We start from the raw sequence: 25,150 nt of genomic DNA on the forward strand, positions 1-25,150 counted from the left end.
TTGTTTTAAACTCCAAGCATGTTTAGTGTTTCGTTTTAGTCAGGTACCAACCAATGATATTGTGGAGTTGAACTCTTGCAGTTCGAATTCCTAAATTTAGGGTTTATTATTTGGGATTAAATTTAGGGTTTATTATTTAGGATTAAATTTAGGGTTTATTATTTAGGATTAAATTTAAGGTTTATTATTTAGGATTAATTTTAGGGTTTATTATTTAGGATAAAACTCCTATTATGCAAAAACTCTTGCAATTCAAACATGTTTCGAAACACCTTTGATTATTTAAATTACATTAGTTCAACAGTATTTAACGATGTTTTTTGAGGACTGACTTCTAATGAATTTATAAACACAGATATCTATAGGTATCAAATATCATTTAAGGTTATTTAAATCCACAGTCCACTTAATATTGGCTTAAAAAATAAATTGTGAACCCTGCTCTTTAGCAGAATTTATCAAGTTTTTTTATAATTTAAATGTTTGTTTTTTTGTTTTTTACAATTTTTGTTTTTTATTTTTTTTTGTTTGTTTTTCTTTCAACTATTTTTTAAATTTATAGCTAAAGAAGGAAAAAAAACAGTTTCAATGACATTTTCTTCAGATCATCGATCTGATGTATTAACATATGCTTTAGTGAGTATAATGGTTGTTTGATAAAAATTATTTTCTTATCTATTTGTTATTAATGTTAATTAATCTCAAAATACACAAACAGTTAGTTTTTTTTTCATTTTTTTTTTTCTAATTTGTTTAATTTTTATTTATAGTCAATGAGGGCACAGTTTTATGAGTCTAAAGTAAAAAGTGAACCAGTAAGTTACTTTTAAAAGTCTGTATATATGAATATAACTAAATTGCTATAGTTCTGTATCATACTAAGTATAATTCTGTAAGTATTTGGTAAACTATTGTAATTGTAGCGCTTTAATGCTTACAAACATCACTGGAGTGAAAATCGAATCCCAGTAATCTTGCATGTTTCACCATGCTCACTTGATCTTATTGATTATCAAACTAAAAAAATTTTATGTTCATATAACTACAAAGACATGGAAGGCGTTGCTGAAGTAAGTTTTTAAATATTTAAAGTTTATTTTTAGTATATTTCCTTTTTAAATAAGCAATTTTAGTCTTTTTTAAAGTAAAATAAATATTGTTACAATATAAGGTTTTACATCAAGGTGTAACACACTTTGATGTTATATACAATGTTGCAAATGATTACATATATATATATATGTTACGAGTATAATTTGCAAATAAAATCTTTTTATGTTCTGCAGTTTAGTTTTGCATTGTTTTAGGTGTAAAGTTATAATATGGTATAAAGTTCAAAAAAATATAATCTAAAGTTTATTACCCAATACTTTATTAAAGGTATCTGACTATCAAGCTGGTTTTGTTATTATATATGGTGGATTTTCAAGACTGGTATGTTGTACTTTTTATTGAAAAAGTAGTATATGTTGTAAATCTAATTGTTAAAATTGTTGATTTTTAGCACAATCAGAGATTGTGCTGATGATTTGGCCACCACCCTGAAATCTTGCGATTTCCAATTTAGGAAAATCTTAATTAATTTGGAAATCAATTTTGTAATTTCATTTCTTAGTTGCCATTTTTTGGCGTCATATAGGACACAGTTTAGGGAATTCTTTAAAATATAGAGATATGTTAACTTCATCTATCACTCAATAATGAATGTTATCAATCAAAAATTGATGTTATTGATGTTCAATATTCATATTAGCTCCTCCTCCTATAGATTACTTTAAGGCAATATTTCTAAAAACTGTCAATGACTAATAAATAAAAAATTTATCCATATATTAGGTCACATGATTTAGTTAAAGGTTTTAAATGAAAATTTTTAAATGAATGTTTGAAACATGTGAAAAACATCTGATGAATGTTTGAAACATGTGAATTATATTGAATGAATGTTTGAAACATGTGAATTATATCTAATGAATGTTTGAAACATGTGAATTATATCTGATGAATGTTTAATACATGTGAATTATATCTAATGGATGTTTTAAACATGTGAATTATATCGAATGAATGTTTGAAACATGTGAATTATATCAATGAATGTTTGAAACATGTGAATTATATCTAATGAATGTTTGAAACATGTGAACTATATCTGGTTAAAAGTATTAAAGGTTATGATATTGCACATATTATTAGTTCATAAATTACCAAAAACATTTTTGTGATACAAAAAATTATTAGTGCTATTGTTGTTGTGTTTTATGTCTAACAAATTAAAGAATTTTGTAATATTATGTTGATTGGTTTATCACATTATCCTTACCACAACAATGGCAGTTATAATTTTAGCATTTTCTGCAAAATTTGTTGATAAAGTTATGACAAGTACTCACGCCAATAAGCAGTTAAACTACTTACTTAGTTATTCTTGTATAATTTGATTTCAAATTTTTCTGCCTTATTTTCCATTTATTTAATCCAGATTATTACTTTAACACACAAAAAAGTTCTGTTTAATTTTTGGTAAGTAGAAAGTTTTGGTTGAAACTGTAAAACCTACTTTCCATGTATCATATTTACTACGAGTTTGAACCGTTCAAATTAAACATAAACTAATATTAAACTAAAGAGTTAGACTAAATTGTATTAATTAAGTAAAGCTAAACAAAAACGTAAAAAAGGAATATTTCCACTAAACCATATAAAACAAATTAAGTGTAAAACAAATATTTCCATTAAACCATGTAAATTAAATTTAAATATACATGCACTAAATATAAAAACAAACAGCTGCACGATACAGCAAACACTTAATTTAAACATGAACAAAACTTAAAATCAACAATTAACTATATAAAATTAAAAATCTCAATGAACTGTATAAAATTTAAGTAAATATAAACTAAAGAATGAATAACATCACTAAACCATATGACCTAAATAAAATATGAATTAAATATATAACGAATATTTGCAGTAAAACTTACTGGTTTAAACTAAATATAAACTAAATGCTAAAAGAATATAATTATTAAAGCGTATAAATTAATTTAAAGTATAAAAACAAGTGACTTGAATAAACCATATTAATTGAACTAAGTAGAAACTAAATATAAAACAAATTATCTTACTAATAATTATATAAATCAAACTAAAATAAAGGTAAAACAAATATTTTTACTAAAATATTCAAAAGTTAGTTACAATATAACTATAAAATGAAGAATTACATTAAACCATATTAACTAAATGTAAACTAATCATAAAATGAACAGCTCTATTAAACCATATAAACAAGCATAAAACAAGAAACCGCATCATACTGCCTTGATTTATCTCCGGCTGTGAACTTTAATAATAACAAAATATTTATAATTGTGTCACGATTTTGACTGTCTTCTAAAACAAAATAAATTTTAAAGCAAAAAAAAATTTATTTAGTAATAAGACAGACATACTGTTTCCACTTCTCTTAATTACCTGCTATAACACTGAACATCTGTTTAAAATAGTATAATTAGTACACTAATACTTTATCTAACATAACCACTAATTTTCTCTTAGCCATTTACTGCTAAATATGTTCCACTAGAGACTAGACTTACTTGTTCTAGTTGCGAACTTTATATAGAAATAACAATTTGTCAAATATCCCTAATATGTTTATATACTACAATTTATCCAAATTAATTATTAGTTAAAACACCATTTTGATAGGAAAAAAAAAAAGTGATAAATAATTTACATAAATGTAGAAAGAATAATCTTATTGCTTAAAAAAAAAAAAAAAAAGATCCAGAATATGTAATGAAGGTGACTTTTTATGTAGGAGTTCACTATAAAAATCTTATTTAACATTTTATCTTAATTTTATTTAGCTCTCGCACAAAACAGGAGGACATTAGTCGACTTAAATATAATATTTTATAAAAAGGAAGTATAAAATTCTATAATACTGGTACAAAAATCATACGTTCAAGAAATAGCGCTATTTAAAAAAATCTAAACAACTATATAAAAGATACAGTAATTTAAAAAAATAAATAATTAAAAATTGTGCTAATAAAATATAAAAACGAAATATATTACTTTATTTTTAATTATACCACAAATATATTTTATACAAATATTTGATTTGCTGATTGTAGGAGTTATGTATTTTAAAAACATATTAAATATTTAAAAATATGTTTTAGCATTTATTTTCATGTGACCAACGTGACGAATTAATAAAAAAAATAATCGATTCAGCTTATAACTGTATTGGTGTCTCCTTAAAGTAAGTTTACTTTCAAATTTTATGATGAAATGTTTTTTTTTAATCAGGTTTTTGTTTTAGTTTTAGTATCTCTATACTTAATATGGTTTTGTAGGCTTTCATAAAACTTCATACAAAGAGTTATACATAAACAAAATTATTTGGTTAAAAATACGATTATGAAACTTTTGCGGGCTTAAACTACAACTTTTAATATTTTTAAAGTAAACTATATAATATATATATATATATATATATATATATATATATATATATATATATATATATATATATATATATATATATATATATATATATATATATATTTATATATATATATAGAGCTAGGTTGTGAACACCACAAGAGTTCCCACTAAAGTCTTAGAAAGTAATTAGTCAATCAGTTCTGCGGATGCAGAGTGTTTATTCAGCACAGTCAAAAACAAAGGAGATATTCATCAATTATACTTTTTTTTTAAATTTAATATAAGTTGCCATTACTATAGAATTTAAAAATTTCTCTCATAAATCTATGTAAAAAACATAATGATTTCTATTTACCTTCCATAAAAACAAAGCTTGAAATTCTTTTTTGATTAATTTTCCCCATGATGATGATGCATTTTAATAATAATGACTTTTTGCATTTTTCTATAAAACTCAACTGCAACAAATCCTTTCATAAACATAAATATAATTACTGATCATTAAACCTTATTAGTTATTTAAAATCAACAGTGTGAAAAATTTTTTTTTTTTATTTTTTATCCAAAATGTGAAAGCATCAGATGGTTCATTAAACAAAATTCATATAATATTTTTATTTAAAAACAACAGTTTAACTCAAATAAACCCATTTATTGAGTTAAACTGCAGCCAAAAGCAAGTAGAAATACTGCGATTCTTAGTACATATATACAGTATAATCCCATTAACTCAGACTCTAATGAAATATATACTGACTGACTTAGCGAATGTCCAAATTAAGCAAAGCTCTCGTAATGTTGAGCTTTTTTAAAATGTCTAACTTATTGAGATTTCGCGACTTATTGATTGTTCTTCAATATATAAATATTATGTACATATATATAGAACTATACAATCTTATGTGAAATATATATTTTTGTATTTCTGATATATACTGATATAACAAAAAAAAGAAGTTCAAAATTGATGTTTGTTTCGTAATTATATATACAAAATCAAACTTTGACAAAGTTCTTTGATTTTTTCACTATGGATTCATAACTGAACTAACTGTTCAATCAATTTGGTTTTTGTTGTAATGGGTACAGTGTGGAACTCTTAAGACATGAATCTAATTGAGAACTTTTGGAAACAATTCAATTGTTTCCAAAAGTTCTCAATTGGATTCTTGTCTCAAGAGTTTCCAAGTTATTTAAGTACTTTTATAGAACTTTTCGCAAACCCCTCCTATTTTTTTCCAGTGTGACATGGGGGACTATCCTATTAAAAAATCCATTTATTTTAAAAGAGTGTCTTACATACTATGAAGACAGGGTTGGCATTAAAAAACCCACCCAAAAAAACCCAGTTAAAAAAACCCAAAAAAACCCCGGTTTTTTTCAGCTCTAACATGTCTTTTAATTCAGTGGAAAATTGTGAGTTTCAGAAACCAAAGACACGTTGGTAATTTGTCAAGATGGATGGTCCAGTATTCAGAATGACCTGATAATTGCTCACTTATTTTATGATGGAAAAAAGAGTTATCTGTACAACATAGTTGACTCAGGATCAGGAAAAAAAACTGCAGAATACTGCTTCAAAATCATTAATGAAGCTATAGTTAGCATAAAAAATGATTATAATAAGTTTTTATTTGCTGTCTGCACTGACAATGAAGCTACACAACGAAAACACCTGGAAAAATCCTTTTGAGGGATGATAGTACATACCAATAGGAGTTCATAGCAATAGTTAATCAGGGATTACCATCCGTGAGACTTTTTTGTGTTTAAAGTTCTAAATTAGAGTGAAAGTTAGTTTTCTTTATTTTCCGAATTCAATAATTAGTTTTACAAAAACATTATGAAACAAAAAATGTTCTACATAAAATTCTAAACAACTCTTATCTAATTCATATTTTCACAAAAACGCCTTTCTAACCTTCAAAATTTGAGACAAAAAATCGGCATTTTGTCTACCATAATGTCAGGCTGAAAAAATATCTTTTACAACCATTGTGTCACACTGAAAAACGATTTTTTGACGATCTCATCTTGTCGCACGAAAAAACAGCGCTTTGTTTTGGGAAATGGCACTTTTTAAACTTGACTAAGCATTAACTTTTGACTCATTACGACCAAAATGCTTAATGCATCAAAAACACATGATGAATGCAGAAAATCTGTATGTGTTGTGTGCATGAAAAAAGTGATAGAGAACTGACAGTTGCAGCAAAGGAAAAGATTCAATTCATGATGACAGGGTTCCATTAGGAATTTGTGTCAACTGCAGATTTCAACTTGGAAAATTGGATGGCTCCATGAAAAAAGTTCCAACACTTTTCAACTTTCAGAACATCTCAAAAAAGCCTTCAACTCACTCATCACTTATTTGTGATTGTTTGATCTGCCAAATAGGTAAACTGAGAGGAAAGGAGCAACATCCTCTTAACAAACTTGAGGACTCCTCTGAAAAATCAATCAAGCCTGAAAACCAGAGCCTTGAAAAGAGATGCACCTGATGGAAAGGGCGCAGAGCTAGTAGCTTCAGCAGTTATTGCTTCAAAAGATTCATCTCCTAATGGAACAATTCGTCTAACTCAACAAGCTGGAGGCAAAGCCGTTCCACTGCAAAGAGGGGCATCAGTAGCACAACAGCTATTCAAAACCCCGCTTTCTACTCAGGATATGGTTCACATTCAGCAAAACACTGGACTCTCCAAAAAGGGTATGCGAAAGCTTGGCTTCACTTTGGATCAAATCAGTCCCTTACCGTTGGTAGAACCCAACTTTCAACTAAAATTTGCTCAGGCAGGACAAAAAGTAGCTGACCACTTTACAATTAGCAGCATTAACCTGTCAGAAGACAACCAGACCAGGGAGGTTGTGCACTGCCATAGTCTCATTGACCTCAGTGTCAACGTACAAGTTTCAAGAAACTTGAGAGATTCAGTCATCTTGAAGCTGGGAATAGATGGAGGTGGATCATTTTTGAAAGTCAGTTTCACTCACATTGAACTGGAAAAGAATGAGTTGGAGCCACAAAGTCCTGTTCAAAAAAACATGAAACTAACTTCTCCACTTTCAGCCAAAGCAACAAGTGTCAAGCAGCAAATGCTTGTTGCTCTCTCAAGACACACCTGAAACTTACCAGAATGTCAAGCAGATTTTTGGTCTCATCAAAATTTATGAGAAGTCTTTGCTAGACTCTTTGGTTATTTCCTGTGATTTGAAGCTTGCTAACATTCTCGGTGGAATTCAATCACATAGTAGCAAACACCCTTGCTGCTGGTGTGAGGCAGAGAACACAAACCTCATCAGATGTGACCATCCAAGAACCTTCGTTCAAATTCGGAAGCAATTCGCAGAGTTCATGAAATCAGGCGGTGACATTCGCAAGTTGAGAGATTTCAAAAATGTTGTTCATCTGCCCTTGCTTGATTTTCATGATGACATGCTTGTGCTTGAAGCCATCCCACCTATGGAGCTTCATCTACTTCTTGGTGTGGTCAACCATCTCTTCAAAAACCTCTGCGATCTTTGGCCAGATGCAAAGCAATAGCCAACCACACCTTTCTATTCAACCATTCCATGGGGGCCATTTTAATGGAAATGATTGCCTTAAGCTGCTGAGAGGATTAGATTGCCTGAAGTAAATTGCAGAGCAAAAGCACTTCAAACAGGCCGATGGATTTATTCAAACTTTGTCTCTGTTCAAAGATGTTGTTACATCTTGTTTTGGAACCACTTTGGATCCTGATTTTGAAGCAAAAATTGAAAGCTTTAAACATAGCTACATTAATCTTCCAGTCTCTATTACTCCCAAAGTACATGCTGTCTTTCATCATGTTCCTCAGTTCATCAAGAGAAAAAATGTGGGACTAAGACTTTTCAGCGAACAAGCAATTGAGGCTCTTCACTCAAATTTCAAGCCCTTCTGGGACAGATACAAAAGAAATCCAGAGAATCCTGATTATTCCAAGCATCTCCTCTCTTGTGTCATTGAATACAATAGCAAAAAAATCTAGTCTCAGCAAGTCAATGGTAAGTTATAGCTACAGATTGCTAAGCTGCATCTTTAAAAAAAACGTAAATTTGGGGGAAAACCCAGATCAAAAATGATTTCAAAGAATAATCCAAAAGCTTTTTTTTCAGTTTCCTCTAGAACTAAAGGAAAGGTAACAAGAAAGAACAAAAATGTCAAAGAATCAAGTGAGAACGAGCCAAACCCAATGAAGTTGAAGAAGAATATTCGAACTTATAGAAAAATGTTTTTTCAAGGAAAACTAATCAAATTTTGGAAAATATGAATAAGATAAGAGTTGTTTAGAATTTTATGTAGAACATTTTTTGTTTTATAAAGTTTTTTGTAAAACTAATTATTGAATTCGGAAAATAAAGAAAACTAACTTTCACTCTAATTTAGAACTTTAAACGCAAAAAAGTCCCACGGACGGTAATCCCTGATTTATTGATTTAAGATTTATTGCTATGAACTCCTATTGGTATGTACTATCATCCCTCAAAAGGATTTTTCTGGGTGTTTTCGTTGGGGTTAGGTCAAAAATCTACAAACTATGGCTAAGATAAAGAAAATGAAGGAGCTGATCAAACAAGAGTAACATATGGCTGTAATGCACACTATATGAATTTGCTACAGAAAGACATTTGCAATTCTTTTTCAACAATTCTAAAACAGGTTGTGGAAGTTCAGAAATATTTTAGAAATGTGCATATAGCCCATGGTTTGTTAAAGGAAAAAGGTGGATGTATGCCTCAGCTGCCAAATGAAACACGCTGGAACTCTCAAGTTGCCTGCATTGAGACATACCAGAAAAATTATAACTTCTACGTGGAGATCTATGGAGAGAAGATGAAAGATTTTCCAGCCAATATTGGAAGAATAATTGAGAATATAGCCATCAAACGTGAGGCAAGTCGTCTTCTTAGTCAAATGAAAAAATTGGGGATTGCCTTAGATAGATGCAGAGTGATTCTTGTCATCTCTCTGACGCAGATCATATCTCTCCATCAGAATGGTGGAACATCATGAAAGGAAAGGTTACTAGATCTCAAATCAGGGATAAAGAGGTTTCTGCCGATTTCTGCAGCTTTCCAGCTTCTCTACACTCCTGTCCTGCTAGCTCAGCCTCAATTGAGAGATGGTTTTCAACCTTTGGATTTGTCTGGTCAAAGATTAGGAATCGTCTTGGTGCAGATAAGGCAATGAAATTTGTGAAGATTTAAAAATCATTTCACAATAGCTCAGCAGCTGACAGCAGTTCCTGTGATGATATCAAATCTGATCAATAAGTAGGTAAGTAGTAGGAAAAATCGTTTTTAACTTAAGTATAACTATCTAAATTCTGAAAAAAATTCTATTTCTATTATTTAAGTGTAATTTATATTTGTTTTAGTTTATTCTTGATGATCCCAGAGGAAGTGTTTAACTGGAAATCTGTCAAAAACGTCTGAAAAGCTGACAAGAATTGAAAATTATTGTAATAATCAAGTAAAGTAAAATTATGTAAGGAGAATTTTATTTACAGTTCTTCAATTTATTAAATTTTCCTTGTAAAAGCTCTTTTCAATAAATAAATATAACTATTAACATGTGTTTTTAATTATTATTTTGAAAAAATTAAATGTTTAAAGATAGTTTGAATGCAAAATAGGTAATATGTCTTTCATTTTTTAAGCAAAAAAAGCTATTTTTAAAAAAACCCAAAAAAACCATATGGGGTTGGGTTTTTTTAAAAAAAACCGGGTTTTTTCCAACCCTGTATGAAGATCATCATTCTTGAGAATGATGATCTTCATAGTATACAAGACACTCTTATCTATTATTAAGAATGGTGATCTTTACAATATTGAGAATGGTGATCTTTATAGTATTGAGAATGATGATCTTCATTGTATTGAGAATGATGACCTTCATAGTATACAAGACATTTATTTTTTAGAGTGTCTTGTATAATTACTGATAAATGAGTGTCTTGTATCTTGTAAAGTCTGTATCCTTACCTTGCTCCAATCTTTTTTTTTCCAGGTTTCATGCTTGGCCCACTCATATTGCCTTGCCTTCATTTGATTTTTCAATCTGGGTTTTTCTTTCTGTCGATATGCCTTCAGTCCAGTTTCTAAAAGATGTTTGTTAACAGTCTGACAGATTAAATGTATACCTTCATCAGCTAATTCCATCACAATTTTCTTACAGGAAGTTCTGAACTTTTGCACTATTTTTTGTCTTTTTCAGTCAAATCTAGGTGTAGTGGGCTGCTTTTGACCACACTTTCCAACTCTTATTCAATTTGTCGCCAATAAAAATGATAAAATCTGTAGATTTCCAACAAAACCTTTTTTTCTTTTTTTAGAAACGAAAGTATAACAGATTGGATACCATTCCAACACACTGACTTCAAAACTGATTGAAAAATCTGGACCCAGTTACAAATGTCTTTCCATCTGGTGTTGCCCTGTTTGGCGATTAATCAGAATTCCATTTGATTTTTCTCTATGCCTGGTTAAGTCAGACCTTTTGTTAACTCGAACTGTTTTTTTTAGTCTCAGCAAAATACTTTACTCAACTAGGATTTTTATTTTGAATTGCATATAAATATATATAAAAACAAAACTTCCAATACTTCAATAAAAGTTCCAACTTTCAATATATATATTATGTTAACAATTGATGATGGTATTTTTGTTATGGGAAATGTGATGACAGATAAAGGTATTGCTCAAGATTTTATTGAGGTAGTTAACAAAGAAATGCAAGAAGATGAAGGAAATGATTTAACTGATGAAATGATGACAAAACCAACGATTGAATAAATTGGTAAAGCAATAGATACCTTGTTAATTTTTCGAAGATTACTTAGAGTAGTGAAATTAAAAGCTTAGCTTTGAATACTCCAAAACTGTTTGAAATAGAACTGTGCTATATTATAAATACAAAAATATATATTTCACATAAGATTGTATAGTTCTATATAAATGCACATAATATTTATATATTGAAGAATATTCATCAAATCTCAAAATCTTGATAAGTTGGATGTTAAAAAACCAACATAACAAGTCTCAAAAAGTCTGACATAACAAGAGCATAAGGGATGTGTGTGTATATATATATATATATATATATATATATACATATATATATATATATATATATATATATATATATATATATATATATATATATATATATATATATATATAGCGAGAGGTTCCGAGTTCGATCCCCACCACGTTTAACTTGTTTCTCCGCGCAGCGGCCTTGTTCGTCAAGGTTCGTGTTTCGGAGTTATAGAGTTGAGAGAGGGTTATAACCACTATTAAGTAGCCTCCTCATCTGTAGTGGCCTTCTTGGCCTTGAGGAGGTGAATAACAAAAACAAAAAAACAAAAATATATATATATATATACAGGGTATATATATATATATATATATATATATATATATATATATATATATATATATATATATATATATATAGCGATATATATATAGCGATATATATATATATATATATATATATATATATATATATATATATATATATATAAATAAAGAGAGATATCTGTCTATATAGAGATATACAGTGTTGGCCAAAATATTTGACAAAATGCAATTTTTGATGCATTTGTGAATTTTATTCATAAATAATGCAACATTTTTACTTCAAAACATTACAAAAAATTAGAAAAGTTAAGAAGCGCAATATTTTATTGTAAAAAAGCACAAAAATAAACCATTTAAGTATAAAAACAATTAAATACAATGCAAAATTAGGACTTGATATTCAAATGCCAAGATGACTTAAAATTTGCATTAATATGACTAAGTTAAAATTACAATAAAAATGCAAAAAGTAACAATAGAAAATGAAATAAATTACAATGGCAATGAAAGTTCGAATAGTTGAAACATGTCAGTTAATCTTTTGTATGGTTTCCCTTATTTTTAAGCTGTGCCTGGACCCTTGAAGGCATCCCATGAATAAGTTTTGGGCAAAGCTTACGGATTTTGTCGTCATAATGCCAGATTTCGATCAAAGCCTCGGTCAGTTTCATCTTGTTTTTTGGTTTCATCCCTCCTACTCTTCTTTTGACAATCTCCCACAGGTTCTCAATGGGGTTCATGCCAGGTGAATTGCCTGGCCATTGCAGAAGCTTAATGTGGTTGTCAGCTAAATATTTCTTGACTGTCTTAAGTTGTGGCAGCAGTTGTGTCTCAAGCACCTTCTTGTATTGAACTTGATTCATGGTGCCTTCAACAATATACAGTCGTCCAGGCCCATGAATAGAGATAACTGACCAGACCATGACATACTTTGGGTGCTTTACTGTCTCTACAACACAGTCAGGAGGAAATTCTTCACCAGGTCTCCTATTTTGTCGGTGACAAAATTGGCCAGAGTTGATTAAAATGACATAAAATGCAATATTAATTAAACATGTTTCTTCATTTTTAATGTAGAAAATAACAATAAATAAAAGATTGACCTTAATGTAATGTCAAGCAACTCTTATTAATGTACATTTTCGTTTAATTTCTGCTCATAAACATCAAACAAATAAGAAAATACTGACCTCTAACAGATAGCAGGTGACCAAATTTTAATATTCAATTTACAGTTAAAATTTTCAATAAAACGGATCTTGAGCGAAAATAAAAATTGCACTTATTATCTATTAAGCAACATTGGGCTATACATGCAGTAACTACATGTACATTAATTTAATAACTAATTTGTGCCAAGGTAGGTACATTCAAAAATAATCTCGGTTTTGTAGCCTAGTCTAATAATTTGGGCACCACTATATATATATATATATATATATATATATATATATATATATATATATATATATATATATATATATATATATATTTATATAAATATATATATATATCCCTTCAGAGTCTGAGTCAACGAGTTTCTTCTGTATGTATATACTAAGAATCATAGTTTTTATACTTGCTGTAAAATAAATTTGTTATTTATCAAATAAATGGTTTTATTGAGTTAAACTGTTTGTTTTTAAATAAAAATGTTTACGGTATTGATTATTTATACATAATGTAATCTAATGAAAACCTTGAAATTGTTGATATATAGGTTAATCTGTCTGTAAATCTGTCAAATGATAACTAGAATTAACTTTTTATTAACTTTTTAGAAATTCTAAAGAACCTATTACTTTTGAGTACTTTCAAACAAATAGGCTAGGCAAATTCTGGTAAGAATATTTTTATTGTAATTTGAAAAATATTTTTGATTTTAAAAATATTTTGTTTTATGAATTTGTGATTTACTACTTTGGATTTTGTAATTTTTTTTTTGATTGCTTTGGTTGTTGTTCCACATTGATTACTTTTTACTTTTAGTTTAATTTATTTTAAAAAGTTTTATTTGATTTTTAATTTTTTTTGTTTAAAAAAAGTTTATTTTGCTGATCTGATTTAAAATTTTTATAATAAAGATCATACTATTGAAATCCTCATACTCAGTATTGAGTATGATGGTCCTCAAGGTACTGAGTATAATCTTCAGAGTATGAGTATTATAATCTTCAAAGTATTGAGTATTATCTTCAGAGTAATGATGATCTTCATATTATTGAGAATGACGATCTTTATATTATTGAGACTTGTGATCTTTATAATATTGAGAATGATGATTTTCATCATATTGAGAATGATGATCTTCAAAGTATTGAGAGTGATGCTCTTCTTAGTATTAAGAAAGATCTTTAACAATATTGAGTATGATGATTGTCATAAATCAAGTATAAAGATTGTATTGAATGTGAAAAATTTTCTTTTTTCTGTGCTAACGAATTTTAGTTTTTAGTGATGACGAATCAATTACTCCCTTGACTGAGTTCAAAGTGCTCAAAATAAGTCCTCGAAATATTGTAAGCAAAAGTTGTTTTTCATATAAACTATTCTCTTAAGTTTAAATTTTTTATGTAATTTTTTGTTTTAATTTTTTTATCAGGAGCCAGTCAGCAGAATATTCTCATTATCTGAAAATTGCATAGTAGAGCGAGACCCAGCAACATATCATATCTGTTCAATACAACCTCTTAGTAATGTAAGTAAATTCATTTTATCATTTCTGTTCAAAACAACCTTATAGTAATATAAGTAAATTCATTTTGTCATATCTGTTTGATACAACCTTTTGGTAATGTAAGTAAATTCATTTTATTATTTCTGTTTGAAACAACCTCTTAGTAATGTAAGAAGAAGTCATTTTATTATTTCTGTTTGAAACAACCTCTTAGTAATGTAAGAAAAAGTCATTTTATTATTTCTGTTTGAAACAACCTCTTAGTAATGTAAGAAAAAGTCATTTTATGAACTTATTCATGCCTATCGTAATTGAAAGTAAAAAAAAAAAAAATCTTTTTAAAAATAAAATATTTCTTTAAAAATTTAAAAAAGTTGTAAGTTAATAATACTTAATACAATACAAAATACTTCAAAACTTTTACATTAATCTTAGTAATATAAGTAATTTCAATACAACCTCTTGGTTATGTAAGTAAATTCATTTTGTCATATCTGTTCAATACAACTCTTTAGTATTGTAAGTAAATTCATTTTATCATATATGTTCAATAAAACCTCTTGGTAATGTAAGTAAATGCATTTTGTTATATCTGCTTAATACAACCTCTTAGTAATTTAAGTAAATTTATTTTATAATGAAAGATTTCCTTTAATTCCCTATTAGAGTTTTAAGCATTGGTTAAAAATATCAAAAAAAAATTTTTTTTAGATTATTTCAAAACTGTTGTAGAAGTTTTTTTATAAATATGAGAGCTATTAACTTTTCTTGTTTTATTTATTTATAACATTTTAAAATGATTTTTTCAAATTGATATATACTACGAAATACTGTCTAGGAGAGAATTTAGTATTTAGAAATAAAAGATCTTATATTGTAGAGAGAGAATAGAGATAAAGATATATTGCATTTTTCTAGTTGCACATTTTTTTTTGTATGTTTGGCTATGTTTTGATTATCCTCCACAAATACTGCAAGTATACTATTGATTTAATGGAATTTTTTGTTGTCATTTAATTTTATATTAACACTTGACCAGAGTAAGCTAAAAAACCGTAGATTATTTTTAATGAGATGACATATAGTAAAAACATGTACAAGATGATAATATGTGAATTATTTTGTAACCTTAGCTTATAAGTTCCTGTAAGCGCAGTTTTTCTGTGATATAACAAAATAGTTTATAGCCAAAAATGTAGTTATAAAAAAAAAATTTACTTAATTAAAGCTAAAGTTTCATTAAAATAGTAAAAAATGATTTTTGTCATTATTAGTTTAAATTAAAATTTAAGCTAAAAATTAAATTAAATTCAGTTTTTAAATTTTTAAGAAAAATTAAATTAAAATTTTAACTAAAATTTCATTAAAATAGTAATTTTTACTCAATTTTGATCAATTTCAAGTCTTAACCATTTTATAGATAAATTATTAACCATAAGTATTTTATAGATAAATTATTAACCATAAGTATTTTATAGATAAATTATTAACCATAAGTATTTTATAGATAAATTATTTTTATTCTTGCTTTTAAATGAAAATATTTTTTGCATCAATTTTTGTTGGCTTGAATGTTTTTTTTTTTTTAAATAAATAAATGTATTAGTTTACAAAATAGGTTGCCTTGATTAGAACAAAATGGTGCGTTGATAAATTTTAGTTTAATCCCAATAATATAGCATTCATTAATGTCAAATGAAACTAAAAGCATAGTTGGGTTTGACATTCAATTAATAAAGACTTCCAAAGGTATGTTTTTCTTGGTGAATCAAAGATTTATTATTTAGGCGTTCTAATTTAGCCAACTCTCCCCTAGTCTAGCACTACAAAAGTAGATGACTTAAAGCAGACACTACAAAAATACATGACTTGACAGTAGGCACTACAAAAGTACATGACTTGACAGTAGGCACCACAAAAGTATATTACTTGACAACAGGTACCACAAAAGTACATAACTTGATAGCATGCAATACAAAAGTAAATGAATTGAGATTATGACTGCTACTTGTTCTTATCACTAAACTTATTGGAAAATTAATTAAAAGAAAAAAGTTTAAAATCAATTTTTTCTGTTGTGCCAATTCTAATGAGGTTCTTGTTCCAGTTTTTAATAGTTTATTTTCTTCAAATGAAACAAAATAAAGATATTAAAATATATGTTATTTGGTTATAAATTTTTTTAAATTCTAAGCGTTAAGTCTTTTTTAATCAAGTTTAACTTTTATGAACTTTATTTTTAAAAAGAGTTATATCAAAGACAATTTAAGTAATCTGATACAAAAAGAATGTATAAAGAGTCAATTGTTAGCAAAAGAAAAAACACAGTCTTTCTCACCAATTTTAAACATTGTTTCATGAAATTTGGCATTTTATACAGAACTTATTATAACAATCGGAAAAGTTGTATTTTTCTAAATTTTTTTTCTTCTAAAATTATTAAAGCAAGTTCATCTAAAATAAATTCATCTAAGAAATCAAAAATTCTTTAAAATGTGATTTTAACATTCAAGATTTTAACAATATTATGTTTAGATATTTGCTCTTGTTCGTTATCCTGATAATCCACAATTATTTGATATTGAGTATGTAAGTGGTTTTTCTCGAAAATACTTATGCACAGAGCGAGATGCTTTACTAGCCAGTTTAGTGGATGGTGTTCGTGCCAGTGGAAATCAAGAGGTCCATGTTCAAATGACTCCAACTAAAAGAGGTGAATTTTTTCTTAAACAATTTTGCATGAAATACTAAAATAATTTATATCTAATTTATGGAAACTCTGTTAATAAAAAAGCAGTAATGATTATACAAATTGCACATAAGGTTGTTAGAATGCTTACTTCATAAACAAGAGGTTTTCACCTCAATCCTCCTCACATTCACACCTATTTGCTCTTGCAGTAAAATGTCATTGCTAGTACTGATGCAAATCAAAAATAACCCCCCAAGTTTTGGCAAAAGCATGTCATTTTGTGAAAACTTCCTCAAAATTTGGACCACTACAAGAGTTACTTGTTTGCTAGCTGATCAGCAAATGATTTTTATTAACTTTTTATTTGAGAATCAAATTCAGAGTGTCCTCAATATACACCAACTAACTAGAGAATAAAAGATGGGCGATAACTGGTGTGAAAGCTTTTGGGCTAAAGCAAGAAATCAGCTCCAAATAAAAAACTGCTTGATAATTTATTTACATTAGAATAAAATTAGAGAATAAAACAGCCAGTAAGACTAAAAGCAGTCAGTAAGACTTTAGATTGTCAGTAAAGCTAAAAATAGTCTGAATGCATTTAGTAAGGCTGAATTAGAGATTTTTAAAGCTATGCACATTGATCAAAGATTAACTATATCAAATCATGAATACTTCATGTCTTATGAAAATGGCACATCAGTCAAACTAGCTGTTACCCCTATGTTTCTGGAGTTTGCAGTTCAATCATAGTCACTATATCAAGTTAGAAAGTTCATGAGTTTAGAATGCACTTAACTTAAACATTTTTCTTTAGCTTATTTAGTTATATACTTTTTCACCTGTTTGGACTGTGTAAGCACTTGCAAAAAAAAAATCAAAAAAAAACTCTAGTTAATACCAAATTCTTTAAAAATACTGAAAAACTTGATAAATATAAAGACTATATAAAATTGTTACAAAGTATAGAAAAAAGGTTTCAATCAATAGAGTTTAAAAGATTTTTTAGTATGCAAAGTTATTAAAAAAAAAGGAGTTAAATTTATTTAGTGTAAGTTATATGGCATTCATTCAAGTTCATCAATGAAACCAAAATAAAAATGCATGTTTTTGATGCAAATTAAAACAATTATGTCAAATTCATTACTTATGTTATAAATAGGTACAAATGAAATAGAGAAATGAAAGAGAGTGGTCTTTATACCTAAAGAGAGATGAATCAGATATTTAACAGTCATTTATAACATGCCAAAGCACGTTATAAATGCAAAATTGATCATTAATAAAGCTCAATGTCGCCAGGGTTAGTGCAAATAAATCGCTACTTTATTTTGATATTAATAATTTTAACACCAAATATCTATTGTTAACATTACAAAAAACATGAATTATATTAAAATGAGCCCAAAATCTGTTTAAATAAAAAAAAGTTTTAACGTTCTCCAGTAAAAAATCTGTAGTGTAGATACGCAGTATTACCGAATGCTAGTTACACGGTTTTGCACTATCCCCGATGATATATCTTAAATTTTATCATTAAGTGAAATACTAAAGCCTATATATGAAAACCTTATTTTATGGAATGCCAATCCATTTAGAACCATCAAAACTTTATATTTGTCATCCTTTTCTCAGAATTGGTTCTTTTTTACTTGGTATGCAGTCTGTAATAAATAAATGATAATTGCTAAATAAAAAATATTATAAATAGTTTTATATCATTACTTTATCTAAAGTCTACTTTATCTTCAACGACATAAAACTAAACCGTTTCTTTATCTCTCCATTATTTGATTTATTTTTCAAAATTCTTTTCAGAATTATTAAAGCGTAAATTTTGTTACAAGATTTTGTTGCAATATTTAAAAACATTAATGAAAAACATTTTTATTAAGATTGTTGTAGAACTTATACAGGAATAAACAAATAACTAAATTACAAATTTATTTTTTATTTATTTTTTTGTAGCCATCTGCTAATGTTCTTTAAATCTAAATAAGATATGCTGTACCTACAACCTGATATTGTTGTGGGTGTAAAATTCCAAATTCGGAATATAACTTTGGAATTTTGCACCAGGCACTCATCACTAAGTTCATCATAAAAACAATAAAATATATATTTCTTTTCCATTTCTTAAACATTGAATTCCTTTTATTATTTTGTTTTAGTAAATCAAATTAAATATTTTAGTTATTCTATCAAATACCTCAGTTTATCAAATACTTAAGTTATTCTATCAAATACCTCAGTTTATCAAATACTTAAGTTATTCTATCAAATACCTCAGTTTATCAAATACTTTAGTTATTCTATCAAATACTTTATTTCTATTAAATACTTTAGTTACTCTATCAAATCCTTGAGTTATTCTATCAAATACCTCAGTTTATCAAATACTTTAGTTATTCTATCGAATACTTCAGTTACTCTATCAAATCCTTCAGTTATTCTATCAAATACCTCAGTTTATCAAATACTTTAGTTATTCTATCGAATACTTCAGTTACTCTATCAAATCCTTCAGTTATTCTCTCAAATACCTCAGTTTATCAAATACTTTAGTTATTCTATCGAATACTTCAGTTATTTTATCAAATACCTCAGTTTATCAAATACTTTAGTTATTCTATCAAATACTTTATTTCTATTAAATACTTTAGTTACTCTATCAAATCCTTCAGTTATTCTCTCAAATACCTCAGTTTATCAAATACTTTAGTTATTCTATCAAATCCTTCAGTTATTCTATCAAATACCTCAGTTTATCAAATACTTTAGTTATTCTATCAAATCCTTCAGTTATTTTATCAAATACCTCAGTATTTTAAATACTTCAGTTATTCTATCAAATCCTTCAGTTACTCTATCAAATCCTTCAGTTACTCTATCAAATCCTTTAGTTATTCTATCAAATACCTCAGTTTATTAAATTCTTTAGTTACTCTATCAAATACTTTAGTACAAATTTTTTAATGTTTATGTTTAAAAGCTTTATGATTATGGTTTGCACTATTGATGTTTTATTCATGTTTTCTAAAATGGTTGAATATTATTTAGATTTTCTTTGAGTACTTACATTCTTTTGTACTGGATTATTTGCTAACTGATTGCATGCTTCAGTTTATTTAATTAACACAAAACAGGGATGCGAAGTCCCAAAAAGGTCCCAGGATTTGATAGCCACAAAAAGATTTCTTTATCCTAGTTTTTGTTATCCAGGAGCTCTAAAAATATAAATAAGTTTATGGACTACTAATAGAAAAAAAATTAAGACTTTTAGGTTAGAGGAACAATCGTTTTTTGAGCCCCGAGTCCTTAGGTATAATGGCGGCAAGGACTCCGGGCTTAAAAACAATAAGTTTCAAGTCATTAAATCTCATGAATTTTTTTTATTATAGCAGATAATAATTCAACAAACATGTTTAGAGCTTCTGGACACTACAGACTTGGAAAAAGTAGAGATATAAAGCCGAAGTCCTTTTTGGACTCCGCATCCCTGACACAAAATATACAAAAACTTTCTTATTTCTAAACAATCTTTCTTTGTACCTCGCTTACACAACTATATATGTCCTAAACTGATTACTAAATTATATTTATATTGATGATCTCTTCAAAAAAAGTGTTTTTTGTCATAAAGTTTTGAAGATTTTTTAAAATTCTGTTGTTTTTGAATGCATAATGGTCAGGTTGATTTCAAACTATAGATTACCTGTTTTTTGTCGCCTGTAAAATTATTTGTTTAAATGAGCATATTATGTCAAAATATATCATTTATGTTTACGAATGTATTACAAAATCTATTATGATAAAATATAATTAAAATATTTATTTTCAAGTTTAATTAAGTTCAAAATTAAAATCAGAGAATTGGCATGACTGGAATAATTCGTCATAATTAAAAACTACTAGTTTATATATATTTTGCTATAAACTGTTTATTTTTATTCTGCATATAATTTAATGATTTCAAAAACTTTTTCTAGATTTCATATCTGACTTGATTAAATGCAAATGTAGAAACATGGCAAACAAAACATGCATAGTTTATATGGTCAAATAAAACATTTAAAAGCATAAAAAAAAGAAAGAAAGAATGCATAAATAATACTGTCATTATGATAGCAAGAAGAATAAAAAATTAATTAGGCGATTGTGTTTTGAAATAATTCAAAAACATTTAAAAATCTTTTAGCTTTAAAAAAAAAAATTAATCATTTGAAGAAATTCTGATTTTGATATTTCTGTAAAGGTTTTTTATAGTTAGAAGATATTATCATTAAATAATTTCTTCTTCGAACATTTTTTTTAGTTCTTTTCATATATTTTTCAAGGGAATATTTTTACATTTTAAGTCTCAACTAGTTTATCAAGGCAATATTGTTAGGGTTTCCAACTGCTAAAGTTTGCCAGTGTTTTTTATTTTTGTTTTAACAAATTCACTCAATAAGGCTGCTAACAATTACTGTTTAAGTTAGGAGTTCGCAGATAGACTGTTTAAGTTGGTAGTTCACAGAGAGACTGTTTAAGTTAGGAGTTCACAGAAAGACTTTTTAAGTTAGGAGTTCACAGAGAGACTGTTTGAGTTAAGAGTTCACAGAGAGACTGTTTAAGTTAGGAGTTCACAGAGAGACTATTTAAGTTGGGAGTTCACAGAAAACATAGGGAGTTAAAGCAAGGGAGTTAAAGAGTAGCTACTACGGTAGTTAGTGTCATTTAAAGAACAAAAGCAATTTTTGCATAATTTTCCGTTGCAAAAATTATGGTTTTTAAGTTACAAAATGATGTTCTGGTTTAAAATGATTTAGAGCGGGTTGAAAAGGTTTAAAATTTTCCAAATCAAAAAAAAAATTTGAAATTAATATTTTATTTTCTACAAGTTAAATTAATTTAAATTTCTTTATTTATCTAAAACTAGAAAGTACTATTTTTTAAAAATAGGAAAACAAATTTAATTCTTTAAGTTTGATATAAATGTATGCTGTAAGTAGTAAGTAAATGGGGTTGATATTTTCTTTTGGGCTAGCTTTTGGGTATGAAAAAACTAGCAGGGGTCAGGTTTGTGACCTGGATAACTTCTTTATTTAACTGCATGTTTTGAGCATCTTCTTTACTTAATGCTTGTTCTATACCATATGTAATGAACTGGATCTCTAAGTTTCTTTACGACCTTATTCTCTTGCAACTGCTACCTCTCTATGCTGATCATCTGCATCCTCATTGCCCAACATACCCGAACTACTAATCTTTTTTGGCAAACCTTTTCTGATACACTCACTATTTCTAATTTCTATAGAAAATTCATTTCTTGTCTTGTTAGAGTCACACCATTTATCCATCTGATTATTTTTTCTTTTGGTGAATACTACACTATCTAAATACTAAAGTTTATGTAAATAACAACTTGTTTCTCCACACAGCAGCCTTCTCAAGGTTTATATTTTGAATTTATAGAGTTAAGAGAGAGTTGTAGCCACAATTAAAGTAGCCTATTCAACTGTAGTGACCTTTTTGACCTTGAGGAGCTGAATTAATGTATATATATATATATATATATATATATATATATATATATATATATATATATATATATATATATATATATATACATATACATATATATATACATATATATATATATATATATATATATATATATATATATATATATATATATATATATATATATATATACATATATATACATATACATATACATATATATATACATATATATATATATATATATATATATATATATATATATATATATATATATATATATATATATATATATATATATATATATATATATATATATATATATATATATATATATATATATATATATATATATATATATATATATATATATATAGGGGAGACCGGGGCTAGTTGGGTCGGTTTTTAATCTATGAGCTCTGTAGCCCTAACAGTACATTTTTTTTTAAATATTAAAGTGTAGTCTTAAAGAGTATGGATTAGGGTATCTTATGAAATTTCCATTCATTTACAAAAAAAAATTCTTGATGCCTTTCCGGGCCCTCAAAAAAAAAAAAATCTGCGCCAACTTACCCCACCGCGGGGTAAGTTGGCGCAAACTATAAAAATGATTATTAATGCACTATTAAGTGCAAAATAGAAATTTAATAGAAATTTTTTTTAAATTAATTTTTGCAACAATTTTATCTCAAAATTTAATATTACTTTTAGCTGGTACCAAAAATTTTTTTTTCATACGACTAAATATTTTCTTTGTAAAGTAAAAAGGAAGCAATGTTCTAAAAGTTATGTTTTTGTCCAAAAAACGCATAAATCTCAATATCTCCCATGCGCATGCGCAAATCCTAACAATACTACAGTGAATGATGAAATGGTCAATAAGGAAGTTTCTGAGTAATTTTTGTCACTTTCTGATGAAAGGCTCTAAAGATAAACGCAGTTCATCAACTTACCTTTGCGGCCAACTAGCCCCTGTCTACCCTATATATAAATATATATATATATATATATATATATATATATATATATATATATATATATATATATATATATATAAATAGTAAATTGTAAATATATATATATATATATATATATATATATATATATATATATTATATATATATATATATATATATACACAATATACATATATATATATATATATATATATATATATATATATATATATATATATATATATATATATACACAATATACATATATATATATATATATATATACACAATATACATATACACAAATATATACACACATATATACACAAATATGTATATGTATATATATATATATATATATATATATATATATATATATATATATATATATATATATATATATATATATATATATATATATACATATACACACATATATACACAAACTGATTAAATATGTCAAGTTGTTGGCACCAACAAACAGTTTTCATAAAAACCACTTATTATAATGTGGTAGTTATAATATTGTATTATTGTAAGAAATTCTTTTACAGGCTATCGCCAGTCTCCATATTATCAACCTGTTGATGAAGAAGTAGAAGCACATCATTTAAAGTTTTTATCTCAACCTCCTGCTAAATTTTTTGAAGCAGTTGCTCGTTTTAATGCAAATATTTCGTACAGCGGTTTGCTGCATGCTGTGACACAAGATACATTGTTTGCAGAAAATAAAGAAAAGTTAATTGTTCAAGGATTAACGTCCTTGCTTGCTAATGATTGTAAGTTGTTTTTCAATTTCTAACTAATGATTGTAAGTTGTTTTTTAATTTCTAGCTAATGATTGTAAGTTGTTTTTTAATTTCTAACTAATGATTGTAAGTTGTTTTTTAATTTCTAACTAATGATTGTAAGTTGTTTTTTAATTTCTAACTAATGATTGTAAGTTGTTTTTTAATTTCTAACTAATGATTGTAAGTTGTTTTTTAATTTCTAACTAATGATTGTAAGTTGTTTTTTAATTTCTAACTAATGATTGTAAGTTGTTTTTTAATTTCTAACTAATGATTATAAGTTGTTTTTTAATTTCTAACTAATGATAGGTTAATTTTTGTTTGGCGACAATTTTATTGCTGGTTTTAAAATTTTATTATTGGTTATAAATACTTATAGATTATTAATTTAATAAATAAATATAAATTTACAATATAAAAATATAAATAGTAAAAATTCTTTTATTCTTTTATTTTTATTTTTTATAAGTTCCCGTTTTATAGATGATGTACTTACCATTCCGACCGAAGACTTAGAATCTTTTTTTCATGCTCTACGTAGATTAGTGGCTTCCAAAGCTGGTTTTGAAGCGTTTACTACACTGCCAAAGTATTATTTAAAACTTTAGTTTCAATTTGTTTAGAATATTCAAATCATACCTGAGTTTTGGATATGACTGTGTTAGTTTAAAGATTATGTTTA

The 25,150-nt window shown here is 26.9% G+C and overlaps 1 protein-coding gene across 1 annotated transcript in view; it reads left to right on the forward strand.

Moving 5' to 3' along the window:
* LOC100209070 (dnaJ homolog subfamily C member 13) overlaps positions 1-25,150 on the forward strand; it is a 105,905-nt gene that overhangs the window by 17,346 nt on the left and 63,409 nt on the right. The window contains exons 4-14 of the mRNA XM_065799855.1: positions 563-636; positions 771-815; positions 924-1,070; positions 1,381-1,434; positions 4,197-4,279; positions 13,632-13,691; positions 14,306-14,369; positions 14,453-14,548; positions 17,063-17,240; positions 24,232-24,456; positions 24,952-25,057. Of these exons, the coding sequence (XP_065655927.1) occupies positions 563-636; positions 771-815; positions 924-1,070; positions 1,381-1,434; positions 4,197-4,279; positions 13,632-13,691; positions 14,306-14,369; positions 14,453-14,548; positions 17,063-17,240; positions 24,232-24,456; positions 24,952-25,057 (1,132 nt within the window). The remainder of the gene's footprint in view (positions 1-562; positions 637-770; positions 816-923; positions 1,071-1,380; positions 1,435-4,196; positions 4,280-13,631; positions 13,692-14,305; positions 14,370-14,452; positions 14,549-17,062; positions 17,241-24,231; positions 24,457-24,951; positions 25,058-25,150) is intronic.

This window comes from Hydra vulgaris, chromosome 06 (genome assembly GCF_038396675.1).
Source record: "Hydra vulgaris chromosome 06, alternate assembly HydraT2T_AEP".
In the NCBI taxonomy this organism is placed as follows: domain Eukaryota; kingdom Metazoa; phylum Cnidaria; class Hydrozoa; order Anthoathecata; family Hydridae; genus Hydra; species Hydra vulgaris.